This window comes from Psittacula echo (assembly GCF_963264785.1).
Source record: "Psittacula echo genome assembly, chromosome: 10".
Classification (NCBI taxonomy): Eukaryota; Metazoa; Chordata; class Aves; order Psittaciformes; family Psittacidae; genus Psittacula; species Psittacula echo.
Genome location: NC_137741.1, coordinates 19,254,560 through 19,276,800, shown reverse-complemented (window position 1 = coordinate 19,276,800; position 22,241 = coordinate 19,254,560). Strand labels below are relative to the sequence as shown.

The 22,241-nt window shown below is 41.8% G+C and overlaps 1 protein-coding gene across 1 annotated transcript in view; it reads left to right on the top strand.

Annotated features, from left to right (window-relative positions):
• Positions 1-20,257, top strand: part of CERS3 (ceramide synthase 3) — a 44,311-nt gene extending 24,054 nt beyond the window's left edge. The window contains exons 7-11 of the mRNA XM_080626461.1: positions 896-988; positions 1,249-1,377; positions 3,057-3,163; positions 4,565-4,721; positions 20,076-20,257. Coding sequence (XP_080482587.1) covers positions 896-988; positions 1,249-1,377; positions 3,057-3,163; positions 4,565-4,721; positions 20,076-20,207 — 618 coding nt within the window. The 3' untranslated portion in view covers positions 20,208-20,257. The remainder of the gene's footprint in view (positions 1-895; positions 989-1,248; positions 1,378-3,056; positions 3,164-4,564; positions 4,722-20,075) is intronic.
• Positions 20,258-22,241: the final 1,984 nt, after the last annotated feature.

Below are 22,241 nucleotides of genomic sequence, written 5' to 3'. Positions count from 1 at the left end.
CTTTGAGGCATTGCAGAACAGCATCATGCAGAGGGTTATGCCAGGCAGCCTAAGTGCTGTGTGCATGCTGGGCCCTCTTGCTCAGTGATGCAGGTGGAAGGAGTGCTGCAGTGATTTGGTTTGGCCTAACATGAATCCCTTCTCTGGGGATCTCTGCTCAATGCTCTGGTTGTTCAAAAGGGTCATGAGGCTTTTGTTTCTTCCTAAAACAGTCCCATTAACAGATGATTCCAAGCAAACTGCTTTCTTGCCCAGCTGCCAGAGGTCCTTATGTGTCCCCCACTCTTATTTTTATCAGTCTGTGATCCATCACACACTGCCTCCTTATTCCTGTCCTAGGCAGGGGCCAAGAATAAAAAGCATCCTGACTCCCAGTTTTCCAGCTTCTTCTGCCCATGGGACCTGATAACCAAGCCTACTTCCTGCCACCTGGGGAATGTATTGAACAAGGGAACAGCCAAGCTCAGCATCTAGGCCTGAGCAGATGCCTGGGATTTTAGCATAAATAGCTGACACTTTAGTCATGGGCTGTGTGAATGTTTAACATGTTAATTGTTCATCAAAATGCAGGGCTTGGTTTACTTGCAGTTGTTTGTAATTAAATGCAGAAGCACTCTGCGTGTAGTTCTCTGACAAACACACACAAAAAAGCATGCTGAAATTCAGAGAGGGGAAGGAGGAGCGGCAGAAATTGAGAGTTTGGTCTGAGTAAAGGTTAAAATATTTGGCTCCCAGAACATCCTTCTTAATGAAGCCCAGAACAGGGATTTAGTTTAGTTTAATTTTTTAAGCAAGACTCAGCAGTGGAGCAAAAGAAGGAAAGGAAAAACAAAATTATTTCACTTGGCATTTGCTTTCTGCTATTCTCAGTTTACTGTGGTTTTCTTCCTTACAGACCCTGCTGCCATCCCAGTATTGGTACTACATGGCTGAGATTAGTTTTTACTGGTCTCTCATATTTACACTGGGGATTGACAACAGAAGGAAGGCAAGTGTTTTGTTTGTAGCTAGAACCTCTGTTTCTGTGAAGGGGGGAAAAGGGTAAGGAAAAGCACTGTCCTGACACTGGATTTGGTGCAGCCACATGAGGGCAGCATCAGTCTGTCCCTGGCACACCTGCACGCATCCAAGCTCTCCCACCAGGGCATCTCTGTGTGTGACACGTCCTGCTTGTCACTTCATCTGCACGCAGACCCTCGGAAGCTGTACTTGCTTGGCTTTACCTTTGTGTTTTTCTCTCCTCCCCAGGATTTTCTGGCTCATGTCGTTCATCACTTGGCAGCCATTGGGTTGATGAGTGGCTCTTGGTGCGCTAATTATGTGCGTCTGGGGACACTGGTGATGTTTGTGCACGATACTGCAGATTTCTGGCTTGAGGTAACCCTGCTTTCCATCTCTATTTTCTTGTCTTGGGTGTTTTGATTGGTGGTTTTTGGTTGTTGCCCAGGCTACATTCAGTGACATTTTAATCTTTCTCCCACAAGTTTCATATGATCCCTTTCTATCCCCACAAAAAAAAAGACACAGCTTCACAGATTCGTGAACTGGGAGATAAAGAAGAGCTTCTGGATAATTTAAACTGATACTCTGTTAAAGAATCCCTTGTGAGAAAAGAACACAAGAGAAGTCCTGCAGTACAGAATGGGGACTGGAAATACAGCTGCCTCCCTGGATTATTCTTGCCTCACTGTTAAAATTAGTCTAAGTTGGCTAGCCTGGGAACAGCTTGTCATGGTACCAATTCTCAAGCAAATTTAGAAGCCAAAATTTTGGCTACTTCTCCAAATTGGTTTAATTTTGTCAACATTCACACCCTTCTTTTGACCCAAGGGGTACATAAACATTTGAGTTCTGGCTGGAGACACTTAAGCTATCCCTGAGCAAGGTATTACAAAAGAAACATTTCTTCCCCTGGACTGAATGGGAAATTAAATATCAGTGGTTAGAAATGTTTAAGACTCAGAAGTGTCCTATTCTGCACACGGCATTGCAGTCAAAGAGACTTGCTGCTGGCTTTCTTAAAAGACAAATGCTCACTGTTTCCTTCAACAGTTATCATGACTTCATAACACCAAGGCTGAGAGCATAGCTTCATCACTTCTTCTGGTGGCAATGCCAGTGTAAGCAGCCCTTGTAGGCTGTTTTCCATCACTGTGCAGTTCTGCTGCTGATAGTCTGTCCGTTTTATTGGAACAACTAATTGTGGGGTCATGCATTTGGGATTGATCCTGATCAGATGTGTGCATACAGGGTTTTTTGCTGAGTTACTTTTACTCTTGGACTGCTTTGTGGTCCAGTTAACGGTGTGACCTTACAGACAGTTGAGCTGACAACTGGTAGGACAGCACTCAGGTGGAAACTGAAGTTGGGTACCAGAATAACTTAATTCAGCCCTGCTACTCAAACAAAAAAGTCTATCAAACTGCTGTTTGAAACCCAGGCTTGGCACCTGGAGCTGTGCTCACACTTGAGAGCATCTGTTTTGTTCAGCAGTGCCCAGGATGATTCCTAAATGAAGCATGAAGAGCTGTACAGTTCAGCTGGGGCATAAGCAGCAATTATAATCCTTGTTAGTGGGATAGAGACCAACAGGAGGATCTGCAGTTCACAGTAAGGAGGAAACAGAAGCTGAATTAGGCACAGAGAAGGGTCAGTAACATGCATGCACCAGAATGCCTGTGTGTAAGGGGTCACTGCTGCTCCTGAGCGTGCAGATGTGGCCAGCAGCTTTTCTTTGATTCAGGCCTTTTTGAATCTGGTACAAGAATGAGAGATCACCTCTGTTTTCATGACACTTCTATATTCTGATCCAAGAGCAATTCTTTAGGACTTTGTTACAAAGTTCTCTCCTTTAAGATGAAAGGAGAAATATAAACAAAGAATCTGTTTTGATACTGCTTTATTAGGTATCAGTAAAGTGATTGCCTTACATGTCAAACAGGGAGGACATCTTCTTCCTGCTTAGGTGGAAGATGAGTGTTTATTTATGAAAATGCAGAAAGGAACTTATTTCAGAGAATATTTGTAATACATTTGATGGTTTTTATTCAATGCAGGCAGCCAAAATGTTCAATTACGCTCACTGGGAGAAAACCTGCAATATGCTCTTTATCATCTTTTCTATCGCATTCTTCATCACAAGAATCATCCTGTTTCCCTTCTGGTAAGCAGTATTTGATGTAATCAAAGGCTTTTATTTCATTCCCATTCCCATTGAGAGGTTAGTAATGGTTGTGATGGGGAAAGGAAAGGAATGGATTGTACTTTAGGGAGCAGGGGCAGAACTTCTATTATTGTTGGCTACTAAAGGCCAGCCAGAAAAATTGACAAAACTGATTTTAAAAATTTAAGCTCAGTAAAAACAGCTTCTTAAAAGAGCTTCTTGAAAGCAGCTAACCTAAATAGAAGCTTTTATGTATTATTTAAGTTATTTTTGTGAGTTGTAGTTAAATGCTCTGAGCTCCTGCATTTTCAAGAGGATTGAGCTACTTAACTAGGAGAAATAATTTTCCCCTTTCATTCTATCCCTCCTGCTGTAACTGCAGAGGCAGAGCACAGTGTAATTCCTATGTAACTGTAGTGAATTTTTTGTAGAGCCTTCTTTTTGCTACCTAGTTTTGGGTAGAGCCACTCTCTCAAGTGAGGAGCATTCAGAAAAGTTAAGGTGAACCAATTAATTTATGAAGTCAACACAAGTAAATCATGGCTTGCTAAACACTTGCATAACTTTGGAGTACTGTGATTTAATCTGCTTTGGAGTATCCACATGGGTGCTTAGAGTGCTTAATGCTTAACATGTTTAACTTTTAAAAGCTATTTAATGTGTTTCACATTCATGGTTTCCTTGACTGGCTCTAGTTTGCATTCATGCCTTTCCCCCAATGTGGACAAACCCTTAGAGACTCAAGCTGGTTAAATTAATGGTTCTGAACATTGATCAACAGAAGGTTTTAATTTCCTGTAGTATTTTCTTTCAGAAATGCTGATGCCTTTTACTTTATTGTTGTTTTTTTATTAACTATACAAGTGATCTCCAATCATTTTCCTTCACTGAGTTTCTTGTTCTTGAGTTCTTGAGCTTGGAAGCAAAACATGAGGAGATTAAAGGCACTCAAAAAGCCCCAAATAGTATAGAAGTAGTGAATTCTGAAGATGGACAAAACATATGTTAATTAACAAAAAGCCCTGTTGTAAAGCCTGTAGGATTTTCTCTGGAGTGCGAATTTCAGATTAGGAAGACTTTGTATTAAAAATAAGGCCTAGGAAAGCTCTCAGTTGCATAGTATCTAGACCACACAGAGATCAAGAGCTGGAAGAATGGGATTGTTTTCTAACCTTGTTTAGAATACTTTTGTGCAAGACTCCAATTTCTCATCTTCTGAAGTCTGTGTTTCAATAGAGATGCATAATCTAGTTAAGACAGAGCTGGTTAATGAATGTCATCTTTGCAGAGCTTTTTAATATTTGTGGAAATAATTAATCAGTTTGGAATGTGAAATTCTAAGTAGCTGTAAATAGCACAGAGATGAAATCTTGCACCCTAATGCTGACCTTTATTTTTCAGGATTCTTCGTGCCACATTGTATCAGCCTACGTTCTACTCCACAACTCCTGTCATAGCATATTTTCTGTTCAATGGGCAGCTATTGATCCTCCAAGGCTTGCATTTATACTGGGGTTACTTAATTCTCAAGATTTTGAAAAGGTTCATTTTCTTAAAGGTAAGCAGTTGACTCCTGCAGAAAAACATGTGAAGTATCAAACAGGTGCCAATACCTCCAAGACATTTGCTTGGAATTTCTTGCTGTTTTCCTGAGCTTTCATGCCAGCAGTTTTGATGGGGATCTTCAAGGTATAGAGCTGTTCAAATGTGCTTTCTACCTACACCTAAAGTCATGGATCAGAATATCAGAACTTCTGCTAAAAGTGGTTTTTCCTGTATCTGATGTTTTGCTCTGATTGTAAATGAAAAATGATCTCTCCCAAAAACTGAAGCCCTGAGATGGTGCAGAACTCTTTAGAAGTTCTTGTGTTCTGAGTGAAAGCAATCTTTTGTCACTGGACTTTGTAGGAACATACCAAAGGAGGAGAGGCTTAAGCATTGACAGGTATATTTTGCTAGTAAAAGGGAAACCTAAGTTGTGCTCTATTGAAAAATAGCATTTCTTTTGAGGATCAAGATGCAAAACCTTAATTGAGCCAGCTCTGTCCTTTTATCTGAGGCAGTTAATGCTGTGGAGCATCTTAAGGAAGCAGAAACGTTCCTTCTGACACGCATTTAATTGTTGTTTGACTGATAACAGAAACCATCCTGTACTTACTGGATTTCTTCAAATCTGATGGAAACAAACAGCTGGATATCATAGGGAGCCCCAATGTCTTCTCTAGAAGAAAACTGCAGTTACAAACTCAACCCTTGTTAGACAGCAAACAGCTGTACATAAGGGACAAATCTGTAGAAGAAATGGATTGTGTTATTCTGCTCCTATAACATGCTTCTGTGTTCCCTTAGCTACTGGGAAGCTTGTATTTCTTGTGTGTTACTTACCTCTGTTAGATTAATTACGAAGTTATTTCTGGCCTGCTTTATTAAGTGTTAAAATGTTTTACTTCTCATTTTCTTCTTTCTGGCCTTGTCTCTGTGCTGTTCTTACACAACTCTCCTGATGAAATCAAGAGGGACATCCCTTTGCCTTGCAGCAGAGGAAGAGAAAGGCTTTCCCATAACTCTCCATCCACTAAGTTGAGGTTATGAGAGTACAATGCAAGAAGGTCTTCAGATGCAGTTGGGAAGAGGATGTTACTTGACCAACTATATAAGGCCATTCTGCCCTGCCTGCTTGATGCCTTTGTAAGGGGCAGAAATGTTTTATTTTGAGATAACAACTTTTTTTGTGTTAGTCATCGCTAAAAAATGGGCAAGCACCGAGCCTGCATCGCTACCATGGATTTTTGATTCCTTATAGAGCTCTGGGAGAAGACTGTTTCCAAATAACATTTTACAGTGGTAGCAGCAGCAGTCCTAGCCCTTTTCAGTCCCTATGACTTCAGCTGGCTTGCATGTGCAGCCTGTTTTCCATAGCGGTGGCAAACTTGGCTGTGAAAGCAGCCAGTGCCTCCAAAGCTGTAAAGGCAACGTTGCAAAGAATGGTGTTTGCAAGGCGGCGTTTTTATACCAACATATTTGTTATAGACATACTCCACACAAAGAGCTGTTGCTATTTTAGTGAAATACCAGTAAACCATCATCCTTGTACTATAAGGTTTTGTTTCTCTGCCCAAGACTTTTAAAGTTTTCATTCAGAAAACAGGCAATTTTGGACATTTTATTTGAAGCAACAGTTAGCTACTTCAGATGGAAAAATGAAGTCATGATGTAACTGGGAATAGGGACTGATGTTGTTGGGCTAAAGGAAGCGCTGAGCATAGCAAGGGTATAAGGAATGTTTTTAATGCCCTCCGTGCCTTGAGCCACTCTGGGTTGATGGGGTCACCACTGAAAACTGCTGTAGTGCAGTAGTAAACAGCTCCTAACATCCATCCAGGGGCAGGTGTCTCCCCTGATTGTATCCTTCTGGACCATGTCATTGCACTGTCTGAAAGTCAGTGGCCTCGAATGTGTTTATTCTCAGCAGGAAGTGCTGTTGTCCCCTGTCTAAAGATAGGTTAAAGGACTTGTCTGGGTCAGAAATGAAAGGTGGGAATCTGTGGGGAACGTAAACAGGAGGGCCCAAGTCTTCAGCATGTCATGTACCCACTAGGTCCTCTTTGGTGTTATTCGAAGGGTCACACAGCTGTGTCACCTCTTGCTTAGAGCTGTGGGTCTAGATTCAATACTCTGATCTCCAGGCTGTGGCAGAGGCTTTATTAAAGGCAGGAATTAATACAGAAATGCCATCAAGTACTGCAGCCTCCTGAGTTGGTAGCTTCTTCTATGCTTTATTCTTCCCTCTTGGGAAAAGATGGCTTTTGCCTGAGATTGGCTGGTCAGAAGCTCTTTATCTCAGATGTCACCTCCCCTCTGCACTAATAAAGGGGACAGTTATCCTCAGTCCTCACAGGGGTCACTGCTCAGCTGACTGACTTGCTTCAGCAAAAAAGAACTTGGACTAAACCTCTTGCTATTTTCCCTCCTCCCAAATGCAGCAGCCAGAGGTGAATAAAACTGAGGAAGAAGGAAAGGAGGGAGGAGAGATGATCTTATTCTGTTCCTCTGTGCCCTGTTTTCTCAGGCATGGGAGTCTGGCACCGGAGCTGGTAGCACAGAGCATCACTGATCTCCAGGCTCGTGGGATCTGTGCCACCTTTCCCTAGGCCCAGTCCTCCAGAAATGCCCAATGAGGGGGAATCCTGCATGGACAAGCTAAGCTGTACTCAGCTACTTTGCATTAAGAAGCTTTTTATTTTGTCTGGGAATAGGAGGGGACAGGACTATTGGACTACAAGGATGTTAAAGGGGGACTCTTCATCAGGTACTGCAGCGATAGGACAAGGGGTAATGGGTTCAAACTGAAAGAGGGGAAGTGCAAGTTAGGTATAAGGCAGAAGTTCTTTACTCTGAGGGTGGTGAGGCACTGGAATGGGTTGCCCAAAGAAGTGGTAAATGCCCCATCCCTGGCATGGTTCAAGGCCAGGCTGGACAGAGCCTTGAGTGACATCTAGTGTGAGGGGGTTGGAACTGAGGGATCTTAAGGTCCTTTCCAACCCAAACCACTCTGTGATTCTATGATTTTATTACATTTTTCAAATCAAAGATTTATTCTTACTTGTGCAAAATATAAAAATACCCCAAAAGGAACCCAAATATCCTTTTCTGTATGATGTCTTGTGACCCTGTATACAAGCAAGGCCGTTGCTCACATATATGAACTCTCAAGTATATGAGAAAAGGCCTAAAGGCCTAAAGGTCAGACCTGTAGCCGTATATCTTAGATAAGCTCTGCTGTGAGAGGAAGGACATTCTTCAGTGCAATTTCTATTCAGGTTAGGTCAGGCAATCGCAATGCTCGCTGCTGCTGCCATCTTGATGTCCAAGGCCTTTTGTTGCTAGGAGACTCCGTGTGTTTTCTGTAATATTGTTCAATTACATGATTAAATTACCCACTTGTATCAAGTTTCAAGCACCACTGAAACATGTCTAGTCATCATGTCTGCACATATGAGAATATTTTAGGAAAATTGAAAAAACATACAGAGAAGTATGTACATGTGCACTGATTTAAAATCTCTCGCCAGGAAAATCCCATGGAGATTAAACATTTTATTTCCAAGGTCAGAAAAAGGGAGCGAGTGACAGCAGCTTAGAGCCACATTGTTATGGCAAATTAAGATGTAAAATAGATGTTAAAGCCATTACACACCGAGTTAAACTTTTGAGACTACGGTTCTTTAAACCTTGAATAATAAGTGTAAGCTGTAGGAAATGGGCATGATGTCCACATGACTCAGGTACTTCAGGGCTGATGCAAAGTCCAGCAGTGGCAGAAGGTAATGGCAGTTTTTTAATGGACTGTAATGAAACCTGGAATATGTTTTGTTTCTCTTTTAATTGTTACCATCAGACTGTCCTCAAGTAAGCTTCTTACTAATGGTCATTAGTACTGAGGAGTCATCAGCTGCAGTTTCATTTGATTCACCATGGTTCTCTCCCCTTCCTGAAGCAGAGAAGACTTAAGTGTTGTAGAGCAGGCTTTTGGACTTGTCACTCTAAAAAAATAAGCTGGTGCCACCTGTGTATCTACAATATCCCTTTGGTATTTTGTGCTCAGTGAGCAAGCTTTTTAAAGAGTTTGGTTGGGCATATCCTTATCCATGGTTTGTTCGCTCCTTATTTGCTCCAAATTCCCAAGGGAACAGAGACAAAGAATGATGGATAACAGAGTAGGGGTAGCTGAAAATGAAAAGAAAAGGCTATTTTGGGCTTGAAAAGAGAGCTGTGAAATACTTACGGTACTTCTGCTGTTCCCAGCCATCGTTATTCTGCTTCAGCATGTTGTTCTGTCTGAGGATTGCTCTCAAACTGAGACATCTCTGCCAGTTCCGGTTGACTTTCTTTCCTTCATTCTTTCTTGCAGACTGATACTGGGATGCCAGTAGAGTCCTTGCCATGGAAAGTGGTTAATCACATAAAGACTCCTTGAATCAGTTGCTCTTTTCTATATTGAAAGAAGATCTGCTGCTAAAACTGCATCCCTAAATGTGTGCTCATGACTAGAATACTTTATGTGTTTTAATATTAATGTGTAGGCAAGGCCTGAAAGTCCTTTGGAGTACAGACATCGTATGCTCTTATAAAACATGCCCTCACTACTTAAACTGTAGAATAATGGTTCTTTACAGCTGCAAAGGTGCTGGCCTATGTTACTTTCTATCTTTCTTGCTGTGAATTTCTCTCTTCAGAGACTTGCTATAACCCTTTGTGTCAGTTTTTAAGTGAAGTCATACAGTTCCCAAAGGCCAAACTACCCGCTCCTGACAGATGCCTTTGGCTGAGGTTAATCTGAGGCTGTTCAGAATCCCCTCAGCTTCTGCAGAACTTTCCTTGCCTGGGATCCTTTTATTATTTATCTTCTTAAGTTTTGGTGCTTGCTCTGTTTGCATCAGGCGGAACTTTTATTGTTAATAGTTCATTTGAATCTCTTATTCTGTAAACACATGGGTCCTGGGAGTGTGGAATCTCAGTGCTGAACTTGGGTGAGAATTTTCTTGTTCACAAAACACAGACCCACAGCAATGAAGTTTTTTGGGTTACAGGTCCTTAAACATTTCCCCATGGAAGTACAGATTTCTGTAGGACAATTTAAGCTCTTAGCACTTGCCTTCCTTTCCTTGCTTACCTTTATAATAAGATCTATATCCTTTAGAATGAGACCGTGGATCCACAGTGGTTAAAATCTACTGGTTTACCTTCATTAGAGAGTCACTCTTCAGCTTCTATACACTTAGGATGTGAACACTCAACTGTCCTGGCAGCTGAGGCAGCACCGACTTTCTCATTGAACTGTGCCATAACTTGAGATATTTAATCCTAGACAGAAAGCTTATTTTTAAAACTACAGAGAGGAAACAAGCTCAATGCATCATGAAAGCAGAACGGCCTCTAAAGAGATTACACTTTCAATCTCTTTAGTGGCAAAGAGAGCTGGATCCAGTGTTGATGTGCTTGAGCTGTGTGCTGTTTGCTGTGCACTAGACACACCACAGGTGAGCGGAGCCCGGTGAGCTGAGCCCGATTGCTCCCAACTAACAAACTCTGACTTTGAACTTGAGCTGCAAAGGGTCATCATCTGACCCTGATCATGCACAAGTGGTGAGCTTCCATATACCCAGTAATTACTGGGATGTGAAAATGAAGCATGAAATGAAATGTATATTCACTTTTGGCATGCACAGCAGTTTGCTGGACTCCTAAAAAGACTTTCAGCTGATGATTTTTTCCTTCTTTCTGAAGCAGTAAAGGAATCTATTTTCAGGACATTTATCATTAGAAAATGAAAATTAATGACAATTAACACATTCAGTGAGAAGTCTAATTTCAGAAAAATGGCATTCTACAGGGGTTAAACAGAGGACAGGGCTTAGTTTCCTAAATGAGAAGCATGTAAGTGTTGTTTTCTTTTACATACATGTTTTGTTAAGCCTGTACCGCGCCAATGGCTATCAGGGTGCTGATAAAACAGACCGAGAGGTGTGCTTGCCTTAATACCATGTAGCCATTTTAAAAGCAGTAATATATTTTAGAGGATAACAATCATGTAGTGACTTGCAATTTCATGACTCTGTGGGCCTGACAAGTTGTGGAAAAGCTTTCCCTGGAGATTTTGCGTTTACTTTCTAGACTGGGAAGGGCCATTACATGCTGATGTCCTGCTACAGAGTTTGAGTTATCTGAAGGTTTAGCACAAACACAGTACAGATTGAATTACCTTATTAGAGGTTGCTTATTCCCCATTTTAATGGAAACTGGGTTATGGAGACATTGAATTTGTTGGTTCTCAACAGATAAATATATATGTAGTTGGTTTTCTTATGAGTCTAGCTGATTAGGGGGACAAAATAGGATGAATAAACATTTTCCCCTCTCACAGATGAAAACTGGTCTGTCCGGGAACCTTCCCAGTTGATTAGAGTTATTGCCTTTGGGACATGAGCTTTTTAATAGCTTGGAGATGGGAGCTAGCCAGCCAGGTCAGCAGCGTGGAGGCTCATGGCCTTGTAAAGGGAAATTACTTCCTGTTATGACTTTCTTTCATCTGTGTATTTCCCATTCTGCTGCAGCAGTCTAGTTAAGCCCAAAGCCTGGCTACATGTCTCACTTCAGGCTGCCAAATTCATCAGAGGGAGGAGGGGTGAGAGGCAGGCAGAAGGAATCATAAAAGAGTAAGAGGTTGGCTGGCTGGTATTTACAATGATAGGCAAAGAGGAGAAAAGCTGTTGTGAGCACGCTGGGGAGCTCTGAAGCCCTACCCGCACTGGGGATGTGAAGTCAAGACTGACCTCACTATTGTATATTATCTAAGTGTGCAGCCCACCAGAGTCTGTGAAAGAGGAAACACCACTTCTCTGCTGCACAAGTGTTAGGTGCCAATCCAAGAGCACTGTCTGGTCTCCTCTGCCTTAACCAGTTCATTTTCCTGGCACTGAGACTTAAAAGGTGGATTGCTATTTGAATCTTAACTTTCAGTCCAGAGCATGAATAGGGTCAGCAGCTGAGCAATGTATGTTATACTGTATTCTAAAGTACACTTCTCAGATTTCAGAACAGCAGCAGTGATCTGTGCTGAATATTGATTTTGATTTTATTTTTTTATAATGAATCCCTATTTAGAATATCCATAATTCCACAGCAATTTTCACTTGAGTATTACACAGCAGTCGCGTAAACCTTAGAAAACTTAAGGACTGTTGTAACCGTTATGGAGGAATGAACTGATGAGAAACTGAAGGGAATAATTTCTGAGCATTTGATTGGAATAGATGGGCTTGTGAAGGTACAGTGGGGTGGGAGCATTAAAGTATAGAATCATAGAGTCATAGAATGGTCTTGGTTGAAAGTCTTAGAGCTCATCCAGTTCCAACCCCCTGCCATGGGCAGGGATGCCTTCCACTACAGCAGGTTGCTCAAAGTAGCCTTCCATTGCCCTATTAAGCACACACAGGGCTTTGCAAGAGCAGCCTCAGTCCTCTGGCCATAATCCAACAAATGGGGTGTGCGGCTGCTCCCTTTGCCTCTCATGTCAGCTGTGTCATAAATGACGCTGTGCAGGTCTCTTCTATGCTGCAATGAAAGTCTACTGCTTCTGGAGTTGCCAAGTTTGACTTCAAGGAGGAGCTGCAGATGACCACTGCCTCCAAGAATAGAAAATCAGAACTGTATGTAACTCTGAAAGCAAATCACAGGCAAATTCTTGCCCTGGCCAGGTCAGCAGAAGCCTGCAGTGCTGATCCAGGGCCAGGTTCTCAGCTGGTACAAATGAGCATGGCTCCACTTGAAGTCAGTGGGATTGTGTTAGTTTTCACCAGCAACGGATCTGCACAAACAAGAACCCCCACCCCTCTCTCTGCATGTATGTCTGGCACAAGGCAGCTTCACTTTCAGTAAATCCCTGATCTAAACGACCTTTCTTTACTGTGAAAGTTCCTGATGAAGATAAAAGACAAATGTTGGTAAAGTTTTTGCTTTAAAATCAATTGCTTTACAGAAGAGCACTTGCTGACAGTTTTTCTGGCTTCCTTTGTTAACCACTCGTATCTTTTCATTTTCTAGCAGGATATTTATGCAATGTTCCATTTGTTGCTAGTTTTATATATATGCACCTATATAAAAACTATATATGCATAATAGTGTGCATATGTATTTATTCAATTGCCAAAAATCAATCCACAGAGCAAATCCTAGGCCTTCCACAGAACTTTTGGTGCCTTCATTTACTAGTTTTAATATATGCTGCAGAGGTTTGAGTTGTGACTTTGTTATGAGGTGAGTAATTCTCATACTTTCAGAGGTGTCTGCTGAATCCATTTTCAAATCCAAAAGCTTGAAATAAAGCTAGTTAGTGATAGATTAATAGCAACTGAGAAAGGAAATTGCCCTATCCTGGATTTAAAGCAAATCAGCCTAATCAGGCAGTGATGGTGTGAGGCGTGTGAGGGTAGGATTTGTCTTGTGTAACTTAAGCTGTGCTTAGCTCAAGTTCAGGGATCCCTCTGCAATCAGTGGAGGAAGAGCAGTGTCTCCAGAATGTGTCTCATTCACTGTGTCCAGTGTTGTCACCCCAGCAGTGGTGTGGCAGGTCCCCCTCTGGGGACACCAGTTTCTGTTGGTTATTGAGCCATACAGTATCCAAGTAGATACCTGAATTCAGTGAAGTAAAACCTTCAGTGTCAAGCACACAGGTCTCAGGGACTTCTACAACTATTTAAGAAACTTTGTTCTTTAGGTAGTACTTGAAATATTCTATCTCTAGCCTCAACACAAGGGTGTTTTGAAGTACTTTATTGGAAAGAGTTTAGGTATTGTGTTTTGAATGTCAATTGAAAAGATGTTACTTGTAAGGTATGTGACTTGACAATTTGGTTAATGTTTAGGTGCAGAGATAACTTCAAGATACATCACAAAAGGATCAGAATGCCTCCTAACAGTGAAAACAGAGAAATGAGCACCCTAGCATTAGACACATTAGAGAGGAGTGCCTGTCATTTACATGGTCGCATACTTTGTGGTTTCAGGCTAGTTTAATAGTGCTAGAAAGCTTCTGTAGGCATATTCCGTAGCAGCTGTGTTGTTTCAAAGCATTCGTCTCCAGTGCAGCATCCTACCTCACCGATGCAAGTGCAAGTGTCTGATCAGCTGGTTTGTAGCCAGAACAGCATTTATAAGGAATAAAGTGGATGTTCTGATAAAGGCTCATACCACTGCACTCCTTGGCTTAATGCATGTCCTAGGGTAAAAAGAAGTTCACTATAGAGAACAGCATCAAATGCCTATTATATTGTTCTTTGTTTCTTTGCCAGCCGTGGGTTTAAAATTGGAATAATTCAAAAAGCAGTGGGACATTCTGACTCACTCAGTACCTCCTGGGCTTTTGACATTACCGTAAAGCCACAGACACTTGAGTGCAAGGTTTGCTGAGTGGATTTCAATAACACAGCAAGCGGACTTTATTGAAACCACCGAGCACCTGATTAGCTGTAAACAAGGATTTATTTCTTCTGAACTTGAGGATATTCCAGCTCCGGTTACAGGTGTGGCATGCTGAGTGACAACACAAGTGAGCTCTATCTGAGGTTAAATTCATTCTTCAATCAAAACCAGGGACATGTTCTGATAGGAACATCTATTTTATGAGACTGTTCTCAATATATGTGGAATTAATATAACTTTTAATTTGTTTTTCACGTCATCTTCAAGTTCCCTCTGAAAACCCCTAGTTGAAAGCTTGGGAATTGGGTATTACATAGAAGAAAGAGGTTATACAAGAGTTTTGGCCACAAGATGTCCAATACAATTAAATCTAGAAAGTCTGCATCTTCATTTTAAAACTGCAGAAAGCAGAGTCCAACAGTGCGTCTTCCATGCAAGATCAACATTATTTATGGTGCCCAGTGTGTATGAGCTGAAAAGGGATATATATTTCCCAATAAAATCTTCCAGGCTGCAAATACAGAACAGTTTGCTTGAATCCAAATGTATATTTCTTAGTCTCCACAGGAAAGTAAAGACACATTAAGTCATATGTCAGCTGAGTTGAGTTATTGATGTTGAATTAAACATGTTGAACTCGGAGATTCATCAACTTTATAGTAGTATTTGTTAGAAAAGTACCCCCTTCTATCTATTTGGATTGACTTTTTATTATCTCTCTTGTTTATTATCTCTTTTATTTGAGTCAGTGGTTGCTGACCTGACTAATAGCTTTCATCTTTGTACTGCAAGCTGTTTCCATATGTGCAGGTGCTGTGGAATTTATTGTCTGTACATTGAAAAATCAAGATTTAGTCAATATGTTTGTAGATATTTAAATGAAAATATTCTTAAGGTAGAATTAAGGTATGAGATTTAGGACATTCTTATTTTAACGTGATACATTTAGGAGTCAGGAAATTCCAACTAAAAGATAAGAATAAATATTTGAAAATCCCCAAATCAAAATTTCACCAAATCAGGAAACACAGAATTAAAAATCCAGAGTCAGCTGTGAATTGCTTTTACATCCCTGTACCTGGTAGAGCTGTGTGGATATGAATTATGCTTAACCTAAAAGATTCATTGGTGTTGTTGCCATGTGTTGCATGTGTTGTGTTGCCCGTGCCTGGGCAAGACTGAAATCTCCTTATGCTGCTGAGAAGCCTTGAGTGAGTGTTGGTACCACACTACTGCCTTCATAGGACCAACCCAACATTAGTGTGTGCTGGTCAAAAAGTGTGTGTCTCTGTCAGGGAGATGCTGGATTGAAAGCTGGGTCATGAAATAAATGTAGCAACTGAGCCCTTCACTGCCGAACCATCTTCTGCTCAGTGTCTCTCAGCCACTTTCCCTATCTTACATTTTGAGACCTTGACTTGACAATCTGCTCGGAGCCACATTGACCCCATGATGTGTTTGCTAGCAAGTGCCTTTGCCCTCCTGAGAATGCAGGAGACATGTTGCTAAGGCTTCCCACTGTTTATAGGATCAATCCATGCTGCTACATTAGATCTTTGCCTCTTTTTTTTTTATACGACTTGGCACTGGCTTTCCCTCTGCTTTTACACTTTCCACTTTAACTGCTGCATAGCAGATAGGAAGCCATGGCTGCCTTGTGACACGGACAAAGATGGCATGTGCCATTGGGAGAGAAGGTGGTGTCTGCCCAGGCCCACTTCTCCACTAGCAAACTTCAGATGGCATCACCAGCACACAGGAGCAGGAAACCCACACTTCCACCCATCTTCCAGCCCAGCCCTTGTCCTTCTCCCAGTGCTCGTATCAGCTGTAACAGGAAGAGCGCAGCACTAAGAGTGTGTCAAGAGGGAAGTGATTTCTGAGCGCTGTATTGAGACAGACTTGCACAATTAGGAGTAAATTCCATTAGTTTAGATGGAGAGTTGACCAATGTTTTTTTGTTTGCAAGAGGCTGGGAAGTGGCCTGTGAAGCTTGCTCATCTTTTAATTTCAAGAAGTCCTTGGTGAAGGCTTTTGGAAGGTCCTTTACTGTTCACATAGTAAGATGTGGTGGTAATGACTTGAATGATACACGTTTGAACAGCAGTGAAATACAAGAAGCCAAAACTACCTTAACAAATACGGTTCATTTAACTAAAAGAGGCAGACTGAGCAGCAGGTGGAAGGGTTAAACAAAAGGAAAAAAGATTATAGGAGTTTGCGGCTTTGGCTTCACTACAAATGGCTCTCTTGCAGACTTTATAGCATTAGTGTTGCTTCTCATAAACCTTGAAACCATTCATCCATTTAGAAAGATTAAATTGGTTAGTCATCCAGAACATAAAATATACACATCCATTTTGTCTGTTACCCTAAACCATCTGAAGTATAATAAATGCAGCCGATGCCATTAAACTAAAGCATTGAGTATTAATGATGGCCTCAGTTGTGGTATTTACAGTTTGCCAGCTCTTGTGTTTCTGATAGTATATTCATCTGTTGTTGCTCAGGGATGGTAACAGCAGAGTCTTTGAGTTGGAAAACACAACTATAATATATGATGTGAGGGGCTCAGAGAAAACATCTTGGTATTAAAGCAGGGAAAATCCTAGAAATGTTACATTTTCTGTTATTCTTAGAAGGTCAAAGTTAAGAGGCACAAACTTCGCTTACGGTATCTTGATATATCTGTAACGGTCTGTTACAGTTTGCAAAGACACGTTTGTTTGGTTTTCTAGTTACAGATGAAGCTATTGCTATTTAAAGTTCTGTTCTGCCACTGAAACAAGCTAGACAAAAATGGCCAGACTCTTCTAAAGCAAGAACCTGCAGAGGCACTTGGTCAGGAAGCAGGTTAATGTTTAAAAGTATCATAGAAGTCTAGATTGGATTTAGCAGCAATTTTTCTTGGTTAATATCAGGATTTCAGCAGCAATGCTCTTTCCCCAAATGAAGCAAATTTGCAATGGTTGCTTGAGAATACAAAGCAATTTAATTCCTGCTGCTTTGAATTATGGAAGACATTATCTCAAATGCAGGGATTTTGCAGTGTGCTGGCAGAAACATTGACATGTTTTTTAATTACTGCATCTAGTGACTTTAATCAGAGCATCCAGCTTGACAGCATTAAAACTGGGAAGCAAATCCTGTCTGAGTTTCCAGTTCCATGCTGGAAATGCCAGCTCATTCCTATAGGGATCAGGAATCAATGCTCCTCCCCTTTCACTCCCCACATTTGCAGCCTCAGCCAGAGGCTGCTCAGGAGGATGGGAGTACTTGCCATGAGCACAGCAGATTCTGCATCAGACCTTGTGTTAGGTTTAGTTTGCATTTCATTTTCTGAAGCATTTGTGGTGGTACAAAGAATAACAAACCTCTCCCCACACCCTTGCCATTTGTCTTTTACTGCAAATACAAATTGCAAAGCTACCAGGAGTGAGCGAGGTGATCTGAAAGAGGCAGAACCTCATAAATCGTTTGTGTGGGAAAGGCTGTCTTTCCTTTCCTCTAACTGATGGCATGCCAAATTTATCTTACAGTATTTACAGTAAGATTTGTTTGTTTTGATACCCTTTGTATGTTGTTAGGGAAAAGGCAGAAGAAAATCTCCAGGAAGTTTTATAGTTTCTGATGAAACAGAGTTTAGAGTTCAATTTTCTTTCTAGTCCTATACATTTTATTAGAAGCATAGTGTATAAAGGGATATGAGATGGCAATTGGATGAGTTATTACTGAGCTCTCATTTCTTTTCTCCATATAAATGTGGTGTTTAAGAAAGACCTCAGACCGGCAGGCTAAGACAGTGGAATTGTTAGTTCATTCCAAGAGCAGACACAGGATGGGCAGGAACAACACCGGTTTCTCCTTCTGCGTCTCATCTCGGACCTTGGCACATCACTCCAGGAGCAGGAAGAACGTGCAGTCTCTGCCTGTTTAGCTGAGATCCAGACAGATGACAAGAAGAACAAATTCCTTTGTGAAGGAGCGATCCCCGGTGTGGCTGTACAGGCAACAGATTGTCTGCACGAGGGCTAATGTCAGAGCCTGCCAGCTCCAGCATGCAGCTCTGGAGGCAACGGACTGTTCTGAAGAGAAGCTTTGGTTCTCCCTCATCAGACAGGCCTGCAGGCCAAGCACCCCTGTGTTACAAAAGGACACCACAGCACCCACAGTCCTCAGTACCTGAATGCTGACACTGCCAGGCTGTTAAATTTGGGTATTCCCATTGACAGACCAGATACCTGGGTGCTAATGGGTAAATTGTCAGCACAGTGTGAGGGCCCAAGTTTGATCCTCAGCTTCAGGGAAACTGCTGTTTTAAAGTGAATAAACTCATAAGATGCTGGAGAGGGAATGACTATTGCCCATCTTTTCCAGCACAAGAACTAGAAGGTGTCAGGTGAAGCTATTGGGCACTTTCCAGATACTTGGAAGAGACAACCAGTGGCAGTTCCTAATCACACAGGAAACTGCTGGTGGAGGTGGGAAAAATTTCTTAGGTGGCTGCTTTGATCTCATTCCTGTTCTCAGTCACCACTTAGGCAGAAGGAAGTGTTCACTTGATTTACAGTGTCTTTAGAGTCTGCAGAGCAGATCATCAGTTGGTATGTAAAGTCCTTACATGGAGCCAAGTAGAGCTTGCTGCACTGAAAGGGAAATGGAGATGTTTGGTTATAATGCCAAAGCCTCAAGTGTTTGAACCAAACTTCTGAACACATCGTGGGGTCTTGGGTTATGGTAGGAGGTGGGAAATAAAAGATTAAGGGTGTATTTTATGTGCCATGGCACACAGCACAGAATTGTCTTAACCTCTCTCCAAACTTTGCTGTGAAATGCTGGGTATACACAATGTCTTTTCTCTGCCTGGTGTAAACATTCTTTAGACACTGCCATGTGTGACTGGGGATGAAGCATGATTGCCAGATGTTAGAAGCTGTTCCTATAGAGCTGGGAAGGGATTTTCCTAAGGGCAGACTGTCTTGCTTGACCCCCTTTCATCCCTGCTAATGGAGCAGCTGTCCCCTCCCTGGCAATTCCCTTAGCAGGATGATATATACAAGATGAATGTGATAGCTGTATAGACATGGCCTCCCCTTTGCAAAGCTCAACGTGATGCATACGCCATCAAGCAAGGAGGAATATGTCATGGTCAGTAAGTCTCTTTAGGCAAAGTTAATACCAGGAGATGCTGGCACAAGTAGTCACTGTTTAGTTTACACCTGTCAGAAGCAGGCAGCCTCTCAACTCCTCTGTTTGGGCGAGTGTATTCATCATATTTAGCCTTTATACAATATTCTTTTCATCTTCCCTGCACTTAACAACTGTTAACTAATCCCACAGCACCCAGGGGTTACTAGCAAGGCTTTACAAGGGAAGGCGGAAACGAGCAGGAAGAGGTCAAATGACTGGGCCAAGGTCATGGAAGAAATTGTCTCTAAAGAACACTAGGTTTCACAAGATTAAAGTGGTGTTAACTGGTGTGTCCTTGGATGTCAGCATCTTTGGAGGGAGGGGGTGTCCCTGGGGGGCTGTTTTAACATTGTCTGGTGTATTTCGAGCTCCCCTCTCATCGGTCCCCTTTAGCACTTTGGGGTTTTTTTCCTGAGGCAAATGGAAGACAGAAGAGTTTTGTCTTCAGAGGATGGTGGGGAATTTCCAAGAAGGGAGAATGTCTCATATTCAGGAACATCTATGCACCTTTTGATTTTGCAATGACAAATGGGGGCATCTGACTAATGAAATTAATGGATTATTCTTTCAAAGTCATTGCAAAGATCCAGATACTCAGTTCACTTTAAAAATGAAAGGCTTCCTTGTCTGGCACCCATAGGCCTTTTAAAGGTCTATAGCAATGGCGATAACAATCCCATGACTTATCTGACAGTAAATACTGCAAGTATAGAATATGCTTATAGTGCTTTCTTCTCCCTAGGACTTGAAAGATGATCGGAGTGACGAAGAGGAGGAAGATTCCGTTACAGATAATGAAGAGGAGTCCATAAAGAATGGCAACAAGAACAGCTGTGGGTCAAGCAAACATCTCCTAAACAGCAGTCACCATTAGCCCCTTTCTGCCTCACCTTCTGCAGTGATTTCTGCTCTGGTTTTAACCTAACCTACAGGATAGAATTTAATTCTAAAGGCTTATGAGAGACTGTGATTGATTTATTGTTGGCTACTGGACCTGGAAAAAAGCCCAGTTTAGAGGGAAGGGAAAAATTGTGTAGCATGACAAAATGTGTTAATGACCCGCTTTGAGAATCACTGTGAAGTGTTTGGAAAGGTGTTTGGACACACTGAGTGACAGTGCTCCACAAGGTCAAAGCTCAAGAGCGCCAGATCATTTAGTGTCCCAATTCTAACACTGTTTTTCAATCTGGTATAAGATCTGTTTCACCAAATGGTTTAATTCACAGATGTTTTGTGGTAGGTAAGTAGTGTGAATTCCATTAGGAACCAAAATTACTCAATGTGGGAAAAATTTACTTTTCAGTTTAAACCCTCATCAAAATAGCTATTTTTTGGGTTAGATTTCATTTCCTGGAGGCCAGTGAAAGCTAACACAAAGGAAGACAAATTACTTGCTTCTGAAGAGCTGGCTTCACTGCAGAAATATAGTCTTTCTCCAAAATATGCTGTATGATAGATGGCTCAAAAATTGTGTTCTAAGATTTACCTGTCAAGGAAATCACTGTTAAAATAGCAAAACTCAGCCTCAATTCTCCATTGGGCTCTGGGTTTCATCTCTGTCATTCTGGCCTCGCCTTAGGAGCAAGCCCGCTAAGTTCTGTTTTGTGGTTCCTGTGTGTTCACTGCATGTATCTGGGCTCTGGGGGAGCATGGGACTAGCAGGGAATGTCATGTTGTCAGTGCTGTGAATTCATTTGATAGCAGGATCCTGTATTTTTATCTCTGCTCTTTCTGAAAGTCAGGAATCACATTGGCTAGAGCCAAATTGGATGTGTGTGACTTAGGCCACATAGTGTTGTTTATGCTGTAAGAAGTTGTCATGGCTGAAGGAACAGTGGGTGTTTCATCAGCTTCTTGTACCAGAAGTGCCTCTGTCCTATGTTTGCACTTTTGTTCTAAGGCTAGTGCAGAGTGCAGCAACTTTTTTAGTGCTGAGGCTTTGCAAGGAGAGCCTTGGGCCTTTTAAATAGGGTGGTGCCAGTCTCATTTCCAGATGCGTTAGCTCACAAAGTTGTAAGTGATTTGTGTCATGAGTTTTAGAGCTGAGAGGCTCTCTATGTGGTTCTACAGTAGCTGAGATCATCTGGTGAACTAAATCCAGTAGCTTGATAGAGACCAGGGGACCACTGCTACAACAGCCTTAATGCTGAGCTTTTGGTTTGGAAAGGTTCTTTTCCCCTTATGGCTGCTCAGGCAGGAACTTGGTGATCTATGGGAAGAACCATACGACTGACTTGTTTTCTCAAGATTTCCTTGGCAAAGAGGGATACAATTTAGTGAAAAAATGGGAAATGTTTGGGATCTCAGATATGAAGAAAGAAGTTTGTTCCATGCAGTTACAAAGAGCTGTAGGAGTACTTCATTACAGAGGCTGGCAATGTGAACGTATCTTCATAGGCTCTGGTCAGCTAGGCCGTGTTTAATTTTGTGCTTATATTTTGGACCATATAATACCCCAAATGTTTATGTTTCACCACAAAGAGAACTTACTGAGAAAGGAGAATGGTCTCCAGCTTCTGAGAAGGATGGAAATGTGCAGTAGTGGAGTGGGACTCCTGTGGTTAAGGGCTTCTTGGGCTGAGCAGCAGAATCCCTCGGTAGCTGTTGTATAGCAGTGTGCTTCCTTACATAGCTGTGGAGAATACCTTAAATACTGCAGTGTGGGTTTATTGGAAGTGTAAGTACTTATTACATCATCTAAAGCAACTGGTGAGTTTGGCAGGGTCACAGTTGCTTATCAGGGCCTGTTTTATTGCCTACATGAAAAGAACTGGCCTTTCCTGACAAAACGTAGAAACCCGACATCTTGGAGGCTTTACACTCCCTTTGAGAACAGTGGAGACAACGATGCTTTCTTCAAGACATAACAGGGGTTTGGGAGGTGGCCAGGGTATTATCAGTTAATTTT